The following is a 21,110-nucleotide window of genomic DNA, read 5'->3' on the forward strand; positions in this document are numbered from 1 at the left end:
CATACAGTTGTATTGGGCGCATATATGTGTGTATATGCACAAATGTACGTGTGAAAAAAATCGATAGAATTTAAAAAATCTTATGGACAATGTCCTTTTGTTTACAAATTACATATTGAAAAACTTTGCTAATTGCATATATGGCGCCAAAAATTAAACACGCATACACACAAGCCACACACTGGTAAGGATGCTTTGCTCTGGGCTAGGTTTGGCAAATTATACATTCTCAATTTTTAACATAGTGCTAGGTACTCGACACGCACAATTCTTCGTGACTGTCTATGTGTGTTATTGACTGTGTGTGTGACTATGGAGCTAAAGCCAACGCACATTGTCCGCCATTTATAAAACCGAGAAAATTTGCGAAAATTGCCACAGTAATGATTGATTGGCACAATTGACAGTTATTTGTATTGCCATTTACCAATTTCACTTGGGATCACATTATGGACGCAATATAATATTTTATTCATTATTATTTAACTATTTTTATCCAAACTGTTAGAGCGACTTTTACCTTACATTTTACTTCTGAATTTCTAGCCCGAACAGCGTACAGTCAGCCAATCACAGCGTATCTTTCATTTGCTAATGCCGCAAGCGACACCTAGTAGTCGTTTAAGACACTAAAGTATACATGGTTGCATGCGCGTCATGTGCAGTGTTGCTATCGACTATGTTATCGATATTCAATTCACGAGATTTTTGAAATTCAAATTTGCAATTGAGACGATGACTGTGCTTGCGCCGTTTTTGGTTTTGTCTGTAATGAAATTGACTTGTTTCCTTCATGGCTACATATTATTAATTCTATTATGTATTACTTTGCGATTTTTAAAAACTAATGTAGGTTGAAGCCCTGTAGCAATATTATTATCTTATCAGTAAACTGTCCGTCTAGGGCGCTTATGTGGTAGACGCTCGTTTCGCCAGTATTACTTCATTGTGCGCGCATGTCGGATGCATTATATTATTAATTTTTCGTGTGCATTCACAAATAATGTTAAATTAAATGCTTATTTTGACCATTAGTATTTTGTGGATACTTCGTTTTTAAATATTATTTTTTTATGCATACTGTACATACAATCACACAACCGTGTTAATTAACTAAATATATTTTTCCATTTATTGACATGTGAGTGAATAAAAACGACTTAAGATAAAGATTCGTTTTCAATACAAATACACCTGTGTCAGTCTGTGCCTAATATTAAATATATATTATTTAATGTAAGTGTGTATGTTATTATTGTTATATAGCATGCACAAGATTTTTGTTTTGTTTCCCTGTTATTAAAGATTTTATAACTTTAAACTAAAGGTGCCTCCCCTTATTGGTGGGCTGCTTATCACTGCGCTTATTTTACAGGTTTTGTCACCTATTTTATACTGAAAAATACACATACTCATATATAAATCCGATATATATATATATATATATATGTGTGTGTGTGTGCGAATGGAACGTACATAAAACGAATTACGCGTGTATCTTTAAATAATAACAAGAATTTCTTAACAGCTAACACTCATTTTTATGACGTCATATTTGAGTGTATAATTAAAGTAGGCAGGGTAAAGATAATTTATGTATGTATGCTGATAGCAAATTATTATTTATGTGTAGACTAGTAACTCCCATTCATGATAGACGCGTACAAAATATCATTGGGTAGATCGCTCAAAGAGTTCTAGACAAGCAGACAGGCAAACAGACAAGTAAAAGAAATTGTAGAAAGTAAAAAAGCAGGCTTCATTTAGTTGGAATTATTGACGCATTAATAAATGTATTTATTACAGTCTGTTATTCATGCTTAATTTAATGATATTTGACTCTTTTCAGTTTTTACAAACAACATACACAAAATGGGAGCATATTATCGGAAAAGCAGCTTTATATTGAATTTCAAAGTATACCTAACCATTTATATATGTATCCTTATGACTATGACAAAAGCTGAGTATGTTTCAAATATTACAGGAGTATTAGACAATAAAAGGTTTCTATATTTTTGTTTTAAGATTTCATATTATTTAATTGTACGATCATGTTTTTCGTAGTGCAATCACAACATTAGAGGAATCAAGCGATGCTTTGTATAGAACATTTAATTCAAGTGTCAAATCAGTGCCAGACGAGTTGGTTAGTACAATGATAGTAACACCAATTTCTACTGATAATGTTACAAGTACGCGTAATCCAGAGAGCACATTATCCACATTAGTACAAAAACAAACGCCGGCTGATTGCTCACAGCGTGAGAAATCCAGAAGTCAGCCAATTCCCTCATCCACCTCAAGAGTGCGAAAGTGTTGTCCACTTGGTGAGAATCTGGATTTTTATCGTGAGAACCAAAGTGATTCAATGTGTGATGGCGCCGTATTAAGTTTTGAACCGACTATTATAAATGCGGTTCTATTTGATAACTGTATTGAGGATTTGGAAATATTTACAGAATTGCCCTATGAGGTTGGCAATCCATGTAATAGGTAAGTTAACCGCCGTAGAACGCTTACAAGTTTCTACTAAGACAAAGTTTACACCTGGGACCATAATGATTATTATATTCTACGTATTTGATTCTTGAGTTAAAATACTAATGCCATGAATGCCTCCCATAGTAACCATATTTACATACTCTTTACTTTTGACCTCTGCATTCCTCCTTTTAAATCTTGATATGTCAATATAAAAAATTAAATATAATAAAATGATATGTATTATACATAATGAAGAGTAATAATTGATTTTGGTCCCTGGCGAACAACATTATGCAATATACTTTAAGAGCTCTGCAACTCTTTGTATTTATTGCAGTGTTACTTTTTTCAGCTCGTTTCAATACGATGATACGGAAGACCTGCTTTTTATATTGCAAGATGGATCGCTGTTGATCATCGACAAAAACGGAAATGAGTCCTATACAGTGGAGGAAAATTATTGTTTGGACCAAGACAAATCTGGCCACATGTTGGCCTTTATATGCATCACACAGGTTGATGAGGTCTCCAAAGCAAAAATAATTATTGTAGCTGTGCTGATGCTTGTAAGCATGCCCTGTCTACTTTTGGTTAGTTATTTACACCTTACCCTGCGATTATTGCGCAACTTGCACGGCTGGTCTTTGGCCCTAATGTCACTGTGTTTGGCCTGCGGCTATTTTGTGTACTCTGTGGTGCACATATACGGAATACCATCTGGTGGCTTCATTGGATACGTTATACAGTTCTTTATATTGAGTTTCTTCTTTTGGTACTTATGCATATGCTGCAATGTTCTTTTAAATATTTGGTACAAGCTTCCCTACTATATTCAATTCAATAAGACTTGGACAATATTGAATTTTGGCGCATACTGTGTATTCTCGATCACTGGACCGGCGATACTAGTCTCGTTAACCGTGCAAAAAGGTTTGCCTGGCATGCCGTCATATTTTTTGCAGGGCCTAACCGAATCCATTCGTGAATCCCAGCGATACTTTATTCCACCCGTTTCGACCATATTAGGTCTTAGTTTTCTTGTAAGTCAACGCACTAAAATCAATAGAGCTCAATATACAAAAATTCATTAATATAAATTAACTAGGTTATGGTTATATCATTTTTTGGTTTTCAACGCATTAAATCTGTTGGTTACTTGATTGCAAATGATGACGAAAAGAATGCTACTACATCAATACGACAGTTTGATCAGCAGAAATACGAGGATGTCAAAAAAGAGTAAGTTGTTTTCGCTTTACAGTCGTATAAGTAATCTATAATACTGTCAATTTTTATCAATTCCTTCAAAATCAATCAACAGCGCAAAATGTGTTGCATTACTTGGTATTATTATAATATTAGCTTGGCTATTTGAAATAGTTACATTCTACTCGCCCGGAAATGAAGGTAATATTTTATAATATAATATATAATTTACTAGAAATGTATACAATTCATTTCTTTTTCAGTTTATTTGTTACTCTGTGATATGATAAATGGTCTTCAGGGCCTGTGGATTTTGCTCATATTTCTTGTAGTGCGTAGACGTCGCACTATAATACTGCGGTGGTGGTACGATCGAGGCACGCATACCATTGCTGAGGGCACCGAATTGCAACCAGTCAACAAAACAGAAAATCCCACATGAGAATTTAGTCATCACAGTTGTATATATAATATAAATAAATGTTTTATTGCATTTTACATAGAAAGTCGTTATTAATATATTAATTTTTTTGTTCTCGTCACTTGTATAGATAGTGTCATTGAGTTTAAATATTATTGTGTATTGTGTGGGGGAGGGGGGATGTAATTGGAGGTGGAGATAGAGTAATTTTCGTAGCAGCTATGTTGTAAGTAAATCGTTTTTTGTGGAAATCAGTAAATAATTTAGTTCGATTACTTGTGTCAATGTTGATAAGTCTAAATCATGCAAATCTAATGATTTCGCGATTACAAAGAGAATTCCTTGTATGGTGATTAATAAATAATTGGTTTTCATATGTATAGCGTTGTAATACTATTTACATATTATATGCAACATAAATGGGATCTAACTGATCGGCCAGAAAACCATCCCGTAAGTGCATACGCTGCTTTTCTCCACGACTATTAATGGGTACTACACCTGAAATACAATTGTATGCGTTGAAAACAAGTTCAATTTTGTAATTCAATTGAATTTACCTGGATCAACAACGACAACGACACCCACAATAAGCTGATGCTCTTCCAGAACAGTGTTTGTGACTAAGGGTACCAAGTCAAGCGCTTCCGATTCGTTACCATCTAATTCTACAACTACAACCAATAAATTTGTCCATGTAAAAACGGCGCTGCGGGACAAAAATAAATGTCTCAAATTTATTATTTAGACTGACTAGAAAAGGACTCGGTTAACTTACCACTCGGCAATTTTCTTATGACAGCGTAGCACAGAATTTTCAATATCTATTGGATGATAGTTCATGCCTCGCAGCGAAATAACTTCGTCCAAAGCACCAACAACATAAACAGCATCATGGAGCTCCTGATCATTGGAATTGACGGCACCACCCACAAGACTATGCTCGGAATTGCCACCCAGAGAAGTATTTGAAAAGTTCAATTGCAGTTGATTCATGGAGTTTAAAGACTCTGTATCACTGTCACGACTCGCCACACTTGGTGTGGTTTCATCTAATACAGAAGCGGCCTGAGAACACTCCGTGCGTCTCAAGAAACCCAAATAACCAGTACGTGCATACATCTCAGAAGTAGCACCAGTGACCAATTTAGCGTTGAAATGATCATTATAGTCCGTCTCATCGCCGTATATGGTAAAATATCCATTAGCATTGTGTGGTGCTTGCACCTATGTAAAAAGAAAATATATTTAGGCAAGATCAAATGAAATTATAAATTCTTAGCAATAGTTTACCCAAATTTCACCCAAATGCGAATCGCCGCAATGTCCTTTAGTTTCAGGATTTGCAATGATTACTTTTACGCCAGGCAGCAGTTTGCCGGATTCAATTAAACACAACGAATTTGGCGCTCCTCGCTCCACCAGGGCAACACGATTATTGCGCAATGCCCTTAGATCAACATAAACCTGTGCGCTCTCAGCCGAGCTTGCACCCTGCACACATATGGCTGGATTAACGCGACATCCAAAGGAAGTTGACACACAGCGTGTGTTCAGTCCCAGTCCTTGGAATAGTTTGCAAAACTGCTGTGTCAGGGTCACGCGCGGACGTTCCTCTCCAACAACAACGCATGTGCGCACGCATCTCAAATCGACATTGCGCTGCTTGAGCGATGGCACTGAATTACTCAACGCTTTGGTGCACAGCTCGATGACTCCATATGAGCAGAATGTATCACGTACGCGATGCTGGGAGAGCGTTGAGAGCCACAGACTTGGATTGGCCTCCACTTCATAGGGGGCAATGAGAATGGAATGGTGTCCGCTGTATACACCAATAAGAGTCCACATTACAAAGCCAAGTCCACAATAAGGATCCAAACATAAGGCGACATGACGGGAAGGATACAATTCACAGGCCAGTTTTAAACTGGCGCACAGACTAGACAGAGATCTGTTTGAAGAATGTATAGTGTTAGATTGTACAAGAACAGAACAGTTAATTTTTTTTACCGATGCGTTATGTTGACACCACTTAAACGCCCACAGGTAGACACACTGAAGTCTAAATATGCACTGGAGTCCAACAAGACTGTGGCTATACCGGCCAATTTACGTTTTGGATTATCATCGATATCCAGAATGGGTGGCCATGTCTTTGGATCAATTGATGACGCCGCCTCCCTTGATTTCAATAACTTTATAATTGGCTGTATAGAGAGCACAATTCCGCTTTTGGAAACATCGACAATCATACGAACTGTGGGTAGCGTTGTGATTAAATTTTGTGGATGCGGTGGCCTAATAGTTATCGGTATTGCGCCAAGATAAAGACAGCCATAGAATGCACACAGTAAGTCCAATCCAGGTGGAAATATGAGGGCTAGAAACATACCAAGAACCAATCAGTCCTTACAATTGTAAGTCAAAAATGTTTGTAAAACTTACCAACATGATCCCCTGGTTCAATTTTGCCACGTTCCTGCAAAAGGGCAGCAATTTTTTCGGCTCGCTTGTGCAGTTCAGAGCAGGTAAGCGTTTTTGCTATGGCTCCTGAAGGGTAGATTAGATATCAATCGATGAATTATTTTTAATACTCGAAAATACTGCTTACCCTTTGAGTTTAGCAACGTAAATATTACATGATCTGGCGAGGTGTTGGCTCGCCAACGCAAAACTCCAGTTATTAATTGCGGCTGATAAATGTAATGATGAATTATTATATATTTGGAAATCCTCGTCGTTTAATATCTGAACATAATCTATGAAAATAATAATAATTTAACATACCTTACGTTCACCGTCTTCGGCCATTCCTACATCGCGTCCGTGTGCAACAGCTAAGCGATTGCCCTGCACTAAATTTCCAACCATGACGGAGGCGGGTCCTACACCCGTGTCTGTAATACCACAGCCAGATGATGAGCTTAATTTTGCAGTAGTTTGCACACCTTTTTTTTTTGATTTTGATTTTGGTTAGTAGTAGAATGGTTTTGTTGTTTTGTACAAGGATTTGATTTGATATGCAATAACAATATATGAGTTATTTATGTTGTTTATGTATACGAATAAATATAAATTTCAAACGTTTTGTGTAGATACATATGACAAAATGTTTTGTCAAATTGTTAATTGAAAGCAATGCAATGCAATTAGTTTAGTTGACATATTTTGAGTTGTTGTTTGTATGTTTGTTTGTCAATGTTATAATACAGTGTTATGGTTATTGTAGTTATTGTTGTTGAGATGAGTGTTGTTGTTGTTTATTAGTGGTGCGTATTTATTGTAGTGGGCATAGTGGGAAGCAACCGCAGCATTTCATTGTTGTTGTAGTTGTAGTTGTTTGTTGTTGTTGGTGATAATTAAAAAAGAGGAAAACAATATTTGTATTTTCATCAGATTCGAATGTATAAAGAAAGCATAGATAGGAACCAACAAAGCCAATGGATTAACAATATGTTCTATACTACCCTTTTACCCGCTTAACCAAACAATCTCTCACCTTGATGCAGTTCACGTGGCTTGGGCAAATTGGTGACGCATGTGTGCGGACACATTAAAACATTTGCCGGATGCAGTGATCCCTCCAAAAAGCGACGTCTAGCCTCGCACAAATGTATGCCCCCAAGTGGGGTCTTCGGCAAATGATTGGGCGGCACAAGTGCTAGACAATAAATGCCAACTTGGTGTATTGAGTCAACAGCTTGCAGCACGCGTGACATCCACTGGAAACTTTCCTCCTCCGAGCAGTCGGGTCGCTGCTCAGCTATGACGCAGACTCGCTCGTCGCGCAACACTTTTATACTGAATACGGCAATGCGTCCCCTATATATAAATCGCATCGGTTCAACAGCCAGCACCGTGGCAATGATGTCATCTGCATTATGTTTGCGTCCGGTGACCGTCATGAGGCCATCACGTGAGCCGCACACAAAAACCAAGCCACCGGGGCCAAGGAAGCCCAAGAGACCTGAACGCACATAGTTCTCCTCGCTTATGGGCTTAGGGTTGCCCACAATTGTGCCGCCGCCGTCCTTGGGTAACTCTGGATCCTCAAGTAGCGGTTGCACCTTAAATGTTGAATTCGTCATGCCGTCGAGGCCAAAGTAACTGGCTCCAGTCGAGCCACTCGTCACACAAATCTCGCCAACCTGATCCGTTTTACAGAGTACTGGTGCACCCTCCGAGCGCACAACCACCATTTGGGCAGCTGGCATAACTTGGCCGCAGTCCTGCAAAGTAAGGGAAGTCAAAGAGTCTTCGCTATCGACACGAACAACACCGTGTGAGAGGGCGGCCATGGATAGTACGCCGCGTCCAGTGGCCGATTGACTGAATCCGGTGGTAGACGAGCGACCCGGTCGACGCAGGGAGACAGTAAAGACCTCGGAGCTGCTGGCACACGGACAAATTGCATCTGATCGCAATCCCTTGGCTTGGAAAACATTTAAAAATTGATCGCATGATGACAACGACCAAGGATTGGCACCGTCAGCTACAAGCAGCATGCGCAGCGAAGCTAGCGAGATGTCCTTATGATCCTTAGTGGCTAGTAGGCCCCAATGAAGATCTCTGCTCTTCACCAAGCAGCAAGATGCACGATGTTTAGTTATCAGTTGCATCCAAGACGAAGGCCGCAATTTCATCAGAGCGTAGGGAATAAACACCACATGCATACCATTGAGTATGGATGTCAAAACGGCATGCCACAAGCCAACCTCTCGCTTGAAGTCCAAAACGCACACAATTGTTTCACCTTCAGTGTAATGGCAGGCCATTGTCAGAGCACGACAGTGATTTATCATAGCAGCGCGGCTAACAGTTATGCCTGTAATTTATTTATTACAATTTATATTTAATAATATATAATATTATAATGATAAATAATTATAATAATATACTAAAAGTGAACTTAAGAGAACAACCATAGTAAAGAAACAACAATATTTCGTTATATTATTAAATGTGCCCCCAAAAATTTAGAATCAACTACTAGATTACTTAATATTCCGAAATACAAATACCTTCAACATAGACAATTGTGATATTTATACTCAAAACTTACCCATTACACTGCCTTCCTTATCTGTAGTATACTCGATATACGCAGCTGCCGTCTCTTCAATACGCAAATTGCCCACATTGAAATCTTTGGGTGGCTTGGGTAAATGCTCGGTCACAAACCATTGTAATCGTGGCCAACCTTTCAGTTTGGCTATTTCACCAGTTGCCGACTTGGGTAGACCCTTCAAGCAGGCTTCAGAGGTGAGGGCTACGGTTATCCCACATGAACTAAGCAAGAATCCCACTTGCTGTGGTGGAGTATCTGAGCTGGAGAGCGGTAACTCAATTGGCAGCGGCACCAAACCGCGAAACATGCAACCATACCAAGCTGTTATAAAACTGAAAAAGAACAAAAAAATTACAAGCTATTTAGACCGCAACAACTACATACACAAATACACACTGCATCATTAAATTACCTCAGTGGATCATTATTTGGATATACCAATGCTACACGATCACCTGGTTTCAGCGTTACCTGCTCGGGCCCTTTGCTGAAAATCTTCGTGGACAGTGCGTAGGCGATCTTTTGTGCGCGCGAGAGCAGCTTTCCATAGGTCAGAGTGGTGGTTATTTTACCATTAGGATCCAATACCGTTGCCATCGAACTCTTGAACGAATTCATGCCATAGCGCTGAAGCGCACACTCTAATGTACGAGGCAGTCCAGCCGGTATAGAAAGTTGTTCGCCTTGCACCGGCGTCATTGTGCTGCCTTCGGGCTTCGGTGCATTCGGATCCTTTGGATTGGCAGCAATCTCCAGCTCAATATCGTTGTCCTCATAAAACTCGGGTAGCGGTCGTCGCTTGGGCCTTTTGAGTGTGTTCAGCAACTGTTGAATCTTGGCCGATACTTTCCATTTTCCATTCGCGTCAGTTTCATTTAGCTCGGTTTGAGAAACGTTCACATAACGTGTGACACGGTCTGCTATGCGATGTGCGTTGTTGAACTGGGTTATGTCGGGGGCGTTGACTGTTCGGAAAAAATATTGATGTTACTGACGAATTAGCAATATTATTGGAACACTTACAATGCTTATGCTTGTAAGCCTTATCAGTCAATTCAGTATCTCTCTTGTATGCAATTGGCGGCGAATCTGTGCTCGAAGTATCCGAAGTGGGCTGCACATAAAAATCATATTAAAATAAGAACACATAAAATATATTACAACTATTACTGTATATTAATATATTTTTTATATTATTAGTCCATAATCTATAAATAAAAAAATTAGAATGCTTGATTCATAATATATATATTTATCAAACGTTTACGTGTCACATTTACATCTGTGATGACTTAATTGTCATGCATGTCATATGGAAATGGCATGGCAAATTCGATTGGTTCAGTTAAAATCTTGAGGTAGACGAACTATACTTTCTTTAATGATGTATTTGATGACATATGAATGATGGTTTTAAGTGATTTTACGCATATCAGTTTAACATGAATATCGAATAAGAATCGGGATTTCAACTTTGAATGCAGTATAATTCTAAACGTCATTTTTGAAAAGTCCAGGTTTTTTAAAATTCCATAAATTTTGACAAAGTTATGGAAAGTTGTGACCCGGCTTTAGAAACTATTTTTAAGAACATAATTTTTACATGGCAAGTGGGACCGTTTTTCACTAAGTTAATTAATAATTATGAAAATCGAGCCAGTAACGCCTTTACTTCTTTAAGTCGAGTATTAATCTAGAAGTTATACTGTGATCAAAGAGGCAGTGGCTTTCAATGTTAACAATGTATATAGTAAATGTTAGCACTGTCTCTGCAAACTTGTACCACTTTTATTTCCCCTGATCGCGTTTTTATAAAAGCTCGGTCTTAGAGCCCATTTGCGCCAAAACCGCAGTTTTCTTAGCGCTTACTGTTTTGACCTGGCTTGTAAAACAAACCACCAATATGTTGGTCAGCCAAAAGGAAGCTTTTTTTATTTGTTATTTTAAATAACAGTTGCTCTTGGCTCTTGTGAACTCACCAGAGGCGGCAAATTCTGCGGTGGCCGTCGTTCTGCAACACTACCGCTGCTCGACGATGGATATTTTTGAGCTGACGCTTGAGATTGTTTGACCTCGTGTCGTAAATGATGATGCTGCACGCCCATTGATGATTCACGTATTGGTGGCTTTATTATTGGTTCCGGAGGTAACATGCTGTTGCTAATGTGATCACGAGGATAATTATATTCTTTATCGGGTGAAATAAGCTCCTCAGGTATAGATTCGTCATCAGTGGATGAGTCCAAATCATCGTTACACCCTGGACTGCGATTAAGCACGGAACTACGTTTTGAGGGCATTGGCAGACTGGGCTTTGGTCGACCTTTGAGAGCAGCCAGTGCCTGCTGCACAGCTTCCTGTCGAACCTCTGTCAAATAATCCAGTTAAATGATGAGATACACTTATTAAATTGTTATTTATTGTAGACATACCAGAATGATATCGCTTCTCATTGTGCGTAACTTTTCGTTGAGTCCGGCGTTGTCGATGCTGGCTGCTATTTGTTGGAGGATGGTGAGCAAGGTTCTGAAATGTGTTTGGTTCGCGTGTATTCTGATAACCGGGATCTCCGACAGCGCCACCCTGCGGTCGCATATTTTCATAGCCAGGCGCCCCAGCTCCGCTCTGAGGTGTTGATGATGATGCGGGTTGGTGGAAGTCAGACTTTTTGGAATGCCTTTGTTGTGATGAGGGTAGTGAAGGTACCTCAGTAACATAACTGTACCCCTCACTGGAGATGATGACGCCATCGATGTTTACATTGCTGTTGCTATTGTTTGAATCTTTTATGTTGTAGTATGGCGGTGGAGGCAAATTCTTTACCTTTTCCACATCATTTGCTATTGCAAAATCACGTTATATCCGTTAATTTATTATTTTTATATTTTTCAACAATATATTTTCTCAAAGCGTAAATAATGTATGTTTTTTTATACTTACGTTCCGGTTTCTTCAGAAAGGGTTGCAATAATTTTGCACGTTTCTTTTCGTATCCTTTTTGTGTAATGTCTCCTAAAAAGAAACAGAGAGTATTAAAATAACTTAATTTACAAGTGGAAAATAACGAAACGCTTTTTTTTATATTGATAGATGGAAATTTAAAACTAAAACTGAAATGTATGTAAAAAGCCTGTATGTAAGTTGTAAGATATAGTAAAAGCAGACATAAGAGATACGTAATTCTTTAAAGTGTTAAGAATTTCGTGACACAATTATAACAAACTTGTCAACCAAAATGTAAAAGAAACAGCTCGCTCTTCTTATTCATATGTAATGATTATTGAGTTAATTGAAAATATCTATAGAGAGAGAAAGAGAGCTACATGTGTACGCCATTATAAATTGATATATATATCAATATATATATATCAATAATAATATATAAAATATATATATAAATGTATAATCTACATATTGAATGTATTTAAGAGACTCATCTGTCGTAAGCAGCCGTATCGTATCATGCAAACCTATGTATATATATGTATGTGTACATGCTTATGTATATGCACACATGTGTAATCATGCATGTGTAAATGTATAAGTGTATACTTATATATGTATATATATAGGCAGACACATGTTCATCCCACAAAACCGCACACAGAACACAGTATCAATAGCAGTTAAAGGGGTTGGCGGTGTCACAGAAAAACCTTACCCCCAACCCCCACCGCCCCTATTCCTAAACAGTTTCTATGTCTGCTGTGGCTCGGACTCGTAATGGGAACGCAGCTGTGACCCATGGCCGGCTACAATATTTTCTAACTCGACAATTATGCTACAATGAGTCAGGGGAAAAGGGAAAAGGGGGTGATGTACAGATACAGCATTAGCAGCAATAGGATAATTAAAGTCAATTGTATAGCAAATCACAGTAATTTTATTTAATCCACAAAAATTGGGAGTAATACCTTCGGATAGTTCCAAATCCAATTCGGCCAATTTTTCGCGAATATCAGTGGGTAGTGATGAGACAAGCTCCATCCCCAAAAAGTTTGCAGACGCTGTAGACATTTTTGCTATGGTCGGTTATTGTTGTTGTTGGTGCTGTGCTTTTTTTAGTGGCTGGAGTTTTCTATTAGTACACAGGCATGTACACACACAAATGTATTTCACCCTGCATATGCAATCATACACAAACACACACCGCTGCTACTTTGCAACTTCTTCGTTTCCAAATATCGATCGATTTTCAAAATATTCAAGCCACATTTAACGGATCTAGCGTTTCTGCCAAGTAAATGCTTAGTGCCCTAGGTTGATCACAATTCGCTTTATCTTTTGCATTATACTTGCACAAATTTAATCATCGCCCCAACAATAACCGCACCGACAAACGCGTATATATAAACAAAGAAAAAGTATCAGATTCGATTGAGAGAAACACAGGTATGCAAGAAACTGTGCCACATTTTTCTCTCACTGCGCATGATGTCACATCTTTATAACTTTGTGTGCTGCTAATGTGTAAACTTTATAGCGAATATAGTCGCGACTGCAATGTCTCCGAATGACTTAAGAAACGCCAGCTGTGGCCGTTTGGTTAGTTAAAAAGTGAAGTAAATAAACAACGTAGCAAAAAGCATTAAATTTATGATGTCAGAGTACATCATATCCACCGGCGAATAGTGGACCGGCGTCATGGACAACCTTTTTCTTTTATCAGTATCTTTGAGTAGCAACCGTAAGAGGGATGATCAATCGTCGACAACTTATATATGAATCGATATAATTGGGTTATTTTAAATATCGTTACATTTAGTTTCGTTCAATATTCTACTATTTAGTTGTGCCTTTCGGACTCGTCAAACTGACCCATATATCTGAACTTATTATATATATTTATATTTATTTACTGTGTGTTTTCATACATATTTGACAAATTACGTTGCGTTGATAATCATTTATCGATAAGTATACAGCCTCATTGCCAGTAACAAGAATGAACATATTTAGTTGCTTAAATTTATTTAATGCATTTCGCATAAAATAAATAAATATATTTATTTCGATTGAGGATTTTAATACATACATAAATACATAGAAAAAGTTGTGTTAAATGAGTTAGTAAATAAGTTAGGTTGGCAGCTCCGATTTTCTTATTCTTCTTCAAAATGGGTGCGCGTATGGTTTATTTAAAGCATTTTCATATTTTAAATTAACAATTTTTTTTTTTTTGTTTCTAGACAATTTAAAGCTGCAGAGAGAAGTGATAGCTTTGAAAAGATTTGGTATGTAATTATATTAAACAATCTTACGGCCCTTAACACTAGTAGTAATCGTCACAGCAAATCACTTGGAGAACACTCTAAAACTCGTCAGCATTGAGCTCTCCGATTTGCCGGACGATGTTTTGATGTTGCTCGACAAATGTGTGGAAATTCAGGCAAGCGAAAATCTGAATGAGCTGAACTTAAACTATTTACGCGAAATTTACTACTGCAACAAAAGCGAATATATAGAGAACAAGCTTACTGTTGCGAAGCACGCGGCAACGATAAAAAATCTTAAAAAGTCTATAAAAGAATCGGGAATGGATATTGCCGATTTGGAAAGGTAATTACGATTTTAAAACCTAGTCATTATTAATTATTACGTTCCTTACAGATTTATGAGCATAGTCGATAAGCGAATAATTCCGGATGCCGAACAGAAGCTCAATATCGTTGAAATAGACGAAAAATCCAAATATTTTCAGTTCAGACAAACCGAGTTCAACGTGCCAGATAACTTTAGCATTGAGTCAGTAATAGAAAAGGTCGAATTGTTGGAGGACAAGTAAAGCGAGCACAATTTTTTGTATAAAAATTATTTTTAATGTATTTTTTTTATTTAATCAGTAAATTCAAAAAAAAATTACTATAACACAAAATCTGCGAATTTAAATGAATAAATTTTTTGTTTAGGTTTACAAATAGAAAATCTACGCATTCTAAAAAAATTAAATTTGTTGATTTTACTTTGATTCTATATTTTATTGGAAGTTAACCGCATACAAAACGGTTAATTGCTGCTAGATCTTGCTTATTTTTGTTTATTGTATATTTGTTTAAAGAATTATTAGTGTTAATAAAAAAAACTGTAAAACCGATTGTTCGACGGTTTGGCAGTTGCTTAAAGCATACAAAAGTTTCAAGTTTCAATCTTTACTCAAAGGCTGTTTTTTCTGTTGCTCAAATGATTCCAATGTGGGTACTTGCTTCATATATTTATATAAGTATATAAATTGGTGTGTGTTTATAGAATTAATAATTTCATATTCATTAAGTTGTTTCTTGACGTTGTTGTTGTTATATAAAGGGCGGGTATGTGGCAGACAAACATTTCAGCCAGCAGCGCGCGCTCCACACGCCGCCTGCCTACTGCACGCTCAGAGTCGTCTTCTAACGGAACTCGGGCGCATCGTCCTGCGTAATGTCACCGTACTTCCAGATGGCCAGATGTGCAGCCAATGCAGCATCCTGGGCAGCCCTATACTGCTCCAACAGCTCCTTGAGTCGCCGCTCGCGTCTCTTCTCCACCAACACAAGCCCATCGGCCACAAGTTGCTTGCCAAAGTCCGTCTTCGTTGTGGGATCGTGCAGACTGGCCAGATGTGGACCACCGCCCACCTTCAGCTCAACATTGAGCTGCACCTTGTGGTTGAGCACATCGTCCGAGAAGGTGCGCAGAGCTTCCTCCTTGTCCTCATTGTCAGCGGGCAGTGCGACCAAAGCAAGTGCGTATTCCGTGGCATGTGGTTTCTCGCTGCTAAACGAAGCTGGCAATGCAGCCAAGCGGCTAATTGGAAGAGTCTGTAATAGGCAGTCATAAAAAACAAATTATATGAAAGATTGTCTATTGTCAATGTGATTTGTTTGTGTCGCACACCGTTGACAGACGCTGTGCCACGTGTTGGGTATCCCCAGCAATGTAAATGTGTTAGTTATATATGCATGTGGAAGACGCAGGACTGCCAGTCACCTGTGCTCAACGGTTGTGTCAAAGAATATGAAACATCCGCGCAGAGCGGTTTTGGTGAGCAAACGCAAACGCTCCATGAATATAAACATACACAACACGAGTGTTGCTGTAGAGTTTGGTGTACACCACTTCATGGCAGCCAGTTAACGTCGAACGGTTGAGCATTGTTTATGTGGCAAACTTATGACTCATGCGCTTCACTTTGAGACGGAAACGGATCTAAGGAGCTTGCAGCAGTGTGTGCGGATTGATTTTAGTTATTCCATCTACTTGCCTCCTTGTTGCCGTAGTCAATGTACAGGACACTGGCGTTGTTGCCCTGAATGCGCTCCACCTTGGCACGATACCATTGATTGTCCAAAATGAACTGGGCTGCGACCAAGTCTCCTCGCTTGGGTGTGTATGCGCCGGCAATTGGGGGATTAGCCTGAAAATCGGCATGCAACTTGCTCATCAGTGTCTCCAGTTTGGGTCCGTTGTCGACGGATTGGGCAAAGAAGGTCAGCGTTTCGGTGATCTCGGTGACAATAACGTTCTCGTAGTTAACTTTGCGTTCGACTGGCACCTTCTCATCCTTCTCCTCCTCTATGACGACCTTCTCCTCAGGCACTTGTTCCACGTAGTTGGCCCAAATGTTCTTCTTGGCAACCTTCGCACGATCCTCGGCGCTCTTGAGCAGGCGATAGTACTCCGACTTCTCGGCACTGAAGTGCACCTCGGCGAGACCTTCCTCAACGAGGGCAACCGATAGATTGACATTTTGATCAGTCCAGAGCCAGCCAATAACAGACGAGCCCGCCTTATCTGTGGTGTCAATATGCACGGACACATCGCGTTGCAGGACACGCTCGCGTGTAAACGTGAGCGCTTCATCACCAAAGGGTTCACCTTCCTGGGCTGGTACGCCGTTGAGGGCGGGGCGCGAGGAGCGTGGACACGATATGCCAGCGAGCAGGAAGGTAACAAGGCAGCTGTCCTTAGGCACATACAGACGGAGACGTGAGCCGCTGGCAACGAACTCAACGATGGCTTCGGTGCGCAAGGCACGTTGCCAGGAAGGCAGGTACTGCACCTTAATACGGGAATGCTCTACAGTGAGATCGTTAACACGCAATGTCGCGTTATCCTTCTTGGCATGGAGGCCCTTCAGACCCTTGATTGCCTGCTGCTCTGCGGCTATCAGTTGATCATATGCGGATGACCGCTGATCATCGTCCTGCCGATAACGCACACATGTCGCCAGACCCTTTGCGACCATTGCCTCGGCCACGTTCTGACCACCGATGAGAACGGTGTAGCAGTGCTTCTCAGGAAAGTTATCGCGCAGCGGCGAAATGTAGTCTAGATTGCATTGCACCTTCTTGTTGACGAGTTTTTTACGCAAAAATTCACGGGCATCAAACATATGCGGAATCTCATACAGCGGGCGATAGTTTTTACCGCGTGGTGGCGCCTTCACAATTTCCTCGCCATCGGTGCCCACAACGGCACGCTGGTCACGTGGCGGGCGAATCGAAGAGAAGAATACCTTCTTCACCTGTCCATTGGCCACACGTACATTAATCGCGTCGCCGTTGAACACCTCGACAACGGTGCCCGTGAAATCCTTCTCCTTTGAGTTGAAGGTAGGCGTTTTTGCTTGGTAATCCTGCCATTGACGCAACCGTTTCTCCTTTGCAACGCGTTCGGCTGCACGCAACTTATCAGCGCCTGCAAGCAAGTTAAAATTAAAAATTAGCTTGAGACCTTAATGGGCGAGGAGAATTTTGTGTAAGAATAATGCTAGAGGCAGCATTTGTGGACGGGGTGAAATGAATGCAGTGTCAATAAATCAGACACTGTATTCTTGGAGTCCGTCGATTTAATCTGGCAACCGCTTGCTGATAGCAACGTAGCGCAACACAGGCTTTAGCGAAAGGGGCGCCATGCCGTTCAGATCGATTGCCACACCATAAAAGTGATAATGATGATATGAAATCCACTCACCTGTCTTCATCACGGCCATGGACCAGTCCACACACTTGGCCAGACCTTCGCGCAGCAGTGATTCGGCAATGTTGCCCTTGGGATACAGAATCGTGCCAATAAAGTTCGAATTGTTAACCGATTCTAACCTGATCTCGACATCACGCTGCAGCAGACGCGTCTCCACATGGTAACGAGCTTCGTCGGCAAAGGGCACTTTCACGCTCAGATCGGGTTTGCCATCCGCATCGAGTTTAACGCCCGGGCAGCGAATACCTGATATCATCAGCGTAATGTAATGGAAATCGGGTAGGAGGTAGGCACGCACAGTAGAGCCGTCGCGGACATGCTCAATGATTGCCTTGACGGGCTTGCCGCCATAGACATCGACAATGTGGGCTGGATTCTCGTGCGCCCACTTGATGTTGCGCACCTTGTCCGCCGAGTTGACGTTGGGCGCCCATTTGCCACGATTAGCGGCACGTGCCTGATCCTCAAGCTCAATGAGCGTCTGCTGCTCGGGTGTTGGACGGCCCTCGCGACGTACAGTGACGAGACCCTCACGGACAATGGACTCAACGATATTCTCACCCGTTTCCTTGTCCTTGCCCAACCACACAAAACCGTATTCCCGATTGGAATTGGCGGGTTTGTCAAAGGTGAACGTCACCTCATTGCCGATTAGCTTCTTGCGCAAATATTCGCGCGAATCCCATGCCCACGGTTCGTCCTTCGTCTCATCCCCGCCAGCGCCAGGCCGGCGTGCCAGTTTCGGAGCGAGCACATGCGAGAAGGTGATTTGTTTTTCCGGCGGTGGGGCACCCTTTGAAGCACGTATAACAACCGTGTCGCCAGATAGAACCTGAAACACACAACACAAGCACCCCGAGCACGGCGGGCAATGAGGTTATAATGAAATCAAATAAAACACGTGAGTTTCACATATAGCCAAAAACTAACCACTAGGTGGCGCCGAGTGCAGTGTTTTACAGGGCTGCCGCAGATTAGTGTGACCGTTGATCATTTTAATTGATAGTTTCTCATTTCAAGCAGGCAGAATGAATCCATATTAAAAGAAAAGTATCGCGAGCCATACAAAAACATTTTATCTGCAGACTAAAGTGACCGCTGATCATGATTCAAGAATGCAGAATGCATGTTAAACAAAAGTATCGCAAGCACTACAAGAACATTTTATCTGCAGTTTAGTGTGACCGTTGATTATTTTAACTGGTCGTTTTTTGATTCAAGAATGAAGATTGCATATTAAACAAAAAGAATGCTAGTTCTACAAAAGCCATTGTATCTAACGGATTTGCTGGCGACAACCTACGACCGTAGATATTATATATATGCAAATGCAAGTTCTGTTTACGTTCCAGCGCCTTAAGCGGAAATTTAGTAGTTTTACAAATGTGTTTTAGAAACCACTACAACACAGTTTTAATATTAAATAATAATATTGACTAATAGAGCGTACAATTTAAAGACATTTGTCCATATCTTGTCATACCAAACATTTGAAAGGAGTTGTACAATAAAAGAATTGATGTTATTTCTATAGCGTACTCGCTCCCACACATCGAACTTGGGAAAACAGGTGTTGGCTTGCGGTGGCATTTTAAATATCAACAGGTCTTTCACCTAAAATCTGTAACATGGAACGGAAGACGGAATGCTGACGCGGCATTCGCTCAAATTAAAGAAGAAGGAAGCAGCAGCGAAGTTAATGTCAAAAGTTCTCAAGACGTGTCTGCAACGTCATCAATTAATATCTTTTGATTATTATGGTTAAGGCAACTGCCTTGATAAATACTTGACACGTGTGTGTTTTAAAGGGTCAATAATTGACTTGCATTCAAAAGGGAAAACCCAAACACAAACGGAAAAATCGAAAGTAACTAAAACGGTTACATAGTATGTTAATATATAATATTTACACTCATAACTATGCACATTTTGACATTGCTTTTGCGCCTGTGCAAGCGTTTTTCGAGGTTAGAAACGATTAATTTTATATTAAGCAGCAAATACATTCCGATGAATGTCTATGCATGTGTATGTCTGTTTATCAGATAGAAACGCATGTTTTAAAATGCCGGCAAAGTGTTACTGATTGATGACGTAGCCAGCCAATGACAGACAAGAGTATGCTAAGTAAATGCATACACATATGCATTTAATTTATCATGCAATTACACACATGCATATATATACGTAAAGGCTCAATACATATTTGTAAGCAGTGCTGCTCTGCTAAAGAAAATCTGCCAGGTTGGCAGTTGGCACCTCCGTCGATAACTTTTTTTCTTTACAAACAGCGAGCGAGCATAGTCTTGGTGTGAGTGTGGTAAGCGTGTTTGACGTGTCACTCTCACGGAACACGCATATATGAGCATCTCTTTCACACTTGCTTGAGTGGCAGCAGCATTCGCCGTATTTGCCACGCTGATGATAATCACATATTTTTTTTCTTTTTTTTTTTGTATGCATTATGTATGAATTATTATTACCGACTTATGTGCGCTACACTGAAATAGAGCACAATAGGATTTGAGCCATTAAAAGAGTTGACTGACTTACTTGTTTCACAATGCCGGTTAAAGTCTTTGCAGGCGCTGCTGCCGTCGCTGCCAGTGCACCGTCTTTCGCTGCTCCAGCTGTCGTCGTGTTAGCTGCTGTTGCCATTTTTTCGTACGGGTGCGGTTTTTACCGGCGGACCGATATACGTGGCTGATTTTTTAAGTGGTAAGCGGGTCGAATTCCTCACGTTGGTTTAAAGTGCGACTAACACTGCTCGTTTTTGTTTAAACTTAATTAAGTTAATTGAGTTCGAACACACCACACAATACGAGCTCCTCAGAATTTTCACTGCTCTGTAAGCGATGTGACCTACTTTCCTTTGCTCTAAAATACTCTAGTCTCTCAAAAATTCCATTGATTGAAGCTAAAATACTAAAATCAGCTCTGTTAAATATTTTAATGAATTGAGTA

The 21,110-nt window shown here is 40.0% G+C and overlaps 4 protein-coding genes across 7 annotated transcripts; 2 read left to right on the forward strand and 2 right to left on the reverse strand.

The window, feature by feature from the left end:
• Positions 1–934: 934 nt before the first annotated feature.
• On the forward strand, positions 935–4,191 carry LOC6556717 (probable G-protein coupled receptor Mth-like 14). 3 transcript variants are annotated; one of them, XM_032743381.1, is made up of 7 exons: positions 935–1,141; positions 1,850–2,006; positions 2,068–2,496; positions 2,825–3,527; positions 3,593–3,726; positions 3,809–3,894; positions 3,957–4,191. In XM_032743381.1, exons 2-7 carry the CDS (start codon positions 1,873–1,875, stop codon positions 4,133–4,135), a joined length of 1,665 nt encoding a protein of 554 aa, XP_032599272.1. In that variant the 5' UTR covers positions 935–1,141; positions 1,850–1,872; the 3' UTR covers positions 4,136–4,191. The 3 variants fall into 3 exon arrangements, with proteins under 3 accessions (XP_032599272.1, XP_001983170.2, XP_032599271.1); XM_001983134.2 differs by having other exon boundaries at positions 2,840–3,527; XM_032743380.2 differs by having other exon boundaries at positions 1,070–1,141; positions 1,850–1,967.
• LOC6556703 (disco-interacting protein 2) lies at positions 4,160–13,509 on the reverse strand. Of its 2 annotated transcripts, none has more exons than XM_032743379.2 (16): positions 13,100–13,509; positions 12,126–12,197; positions 11,618–12,025; positions 11,165–11,553; positions 10,209–10,299; positions 9,598–10,150; positions 9,180–9,517; positions 7,617–8,942; positions 6,905–7,065; positions 6,729–6,810; positions 6,563–6,667; positions 6,128–6,497; positions 5,408–6,068; positions 4,893–5,341; positions 4,675–4,823; positions 4,160–4,615 (listed from the first exon to the last, which is right to left on the reverse strand). In XM_032743379.2, the coding sequence occupies exons 1-16, from the start codon at positions 13,200–13,202 to the stop codon at positions 4,512–4,514; spliced, it is 5,361 nt and encodes a 1,786-aa protein (XP_032599270.1). In that variant the 5' UTR covers positions 13,203–13,509; the 3' UTR covers positions 4,160–4,511. The 2 variants fall into 2 exon arrangements, with proteins under 2 accessions (XP_032599270.1, XP_001983169.1); XM_001983133.3 differs by having other exon boundaries at positions 4,181–4,615; positions 6,905–7,014.
• Positions 13,510–14,287: 778 nt separating this feature from the next.
• On the forward strand, positions 14,288–15,024 carry LOC6556692 (augmin complex subunit wac). Its single transcript, XM_001983132.3, has 4 exons — positions 14,288–14,306; positions 14,375–14,419; positions 14,477–14,744; positions 14,796–15,024. Exons 1-4 carry the CDS (start codon positions 14,303–14,305, stop codon positions 14,968–14,970), a joined length of 492 nt encoding a protein of 163 aa, XP_001983168.2. The 5' UTR covers positions 14,288–14,302; the 3' UTR covers positions 14,971–15,024.
• A 427-nt stretch (positions 15,025–15,451) lies between these two features.
• Positions 15,452–21,005, reverse strand: LOC6556659 (staphylococcal nuclease domain-containing protein 1). The gene is made up of 4 exons (XM_001983131.2): positions 20,700–21,005; positions 18,138–18,978; positions 16,426–17,861; positions 15,452–15,982 (listed from the first exon to the last, which is right to left on the reverse strand). The coding sequence occupies exons 1-4, from the start codon at positions 20,802–20,804 to the stop codon at positions 15,572–15,574; spliced, it is 2,793 nt and encodes a 930-aa protein (XP_001983167.1). The 5' UTR covers positions 20,805–21,005; the 3' UTR covers positions 15,452–15,571.
• Positions 21,006–21,110: the final 105 nt, after the last annotated feature.

Source organism: Drosophila grimshawi, unplaced genomic scaffold (assembly GCF_018153295.1).
Source record: "Drosophila grimshawi isolate 15287-2541.00 unplaced genomic scaffold, ASM1815329v1 contig_44, whole genome shotgun sequence".
Classification (NCBI taxonomy): domain Eukaryota; kingdom Metazoa; phylum Arthropoda; class Insecta; order Diptera; family Drosophilidae; genus Drosophila; species Drosophila grimshawi.

Coding starts and splice junctions, on each gene's coding strand:
- LOC6556717 (XM_032743381.1), top strand. CDS start 1,873: ATGGGAGCATATTATCGGAAAAGCAGCTTTATATTGAATTTCAAAGTA. Junction 2,497..2,824: donor GTTGGCAATCCATGTAATAG/GTAAGTTAACCG, acceptor TATTTATTGCAG/TGTTACTTTTTTCAGCTCGT. Junction 3,528..3,592: donor TATTAGGTCTTAGTTTTCTT/GTAAGTCAACGC, acceptor TAAATTAACTAG/GTTATGGTTATATCATTTTT.
- LOC6556692 (XM_001983132.3), top strand. Junction 14,420..14,476: donor GATAGCTTTGAAAAGATTTG/GTATGTAATTAT, acceptor TAATCGTCACAG/CAAATCACTTGGAGAACACT. Junction 14,745..14,795: donor GATATTGCCGATTTGGAAAG/GTAATTACGATT, acceptor CGTTCCTTACAG/ATTTATGAGCATAGTCGATA.
- LOC6556659 (XM_001983131.2), bottom strand. CDS start 20,804: ATGGCAACAGCAGCTAACACGACGACAGCTGGAGCAGCGAAAGACGGT. Junction 18,979..20,699: donor TAACCGGCATTGTGAAACAA/GTAAGTCAGTCA, acceptor TGTGTGTTTCAG/GTTCTATCTGGCGACACGGT. Junction 17,862..18,137: donor CATGGCCGTGATGAAGACAG/GTGAGTGGATTT, acceptor ACTTGCTTGCAG/GCGCTGATAAGTTGCGTGCA.
- LOC6556703 (XM_032743379.2), bottom strand. CDS start 13,202: ATGTCTACAGCGTCTGCAAACTTTTTGGGGATGGAGCTTGTCTCATCA. Junction 12,026..12,125: donor CTTTCTGAAGAAACCGGAAC/GTAAGTATAAAA, acceptor ATTTTGCAATAG/CAAATGATGTGGAAAAGGTA. Junction 6,668..6,728: donor TACGTTGCTAAACTCAAAGG/GTAAGCAGTATT, acceptor TCTACCCTTCAG/GAGCCATAGCAAAAACGCTT.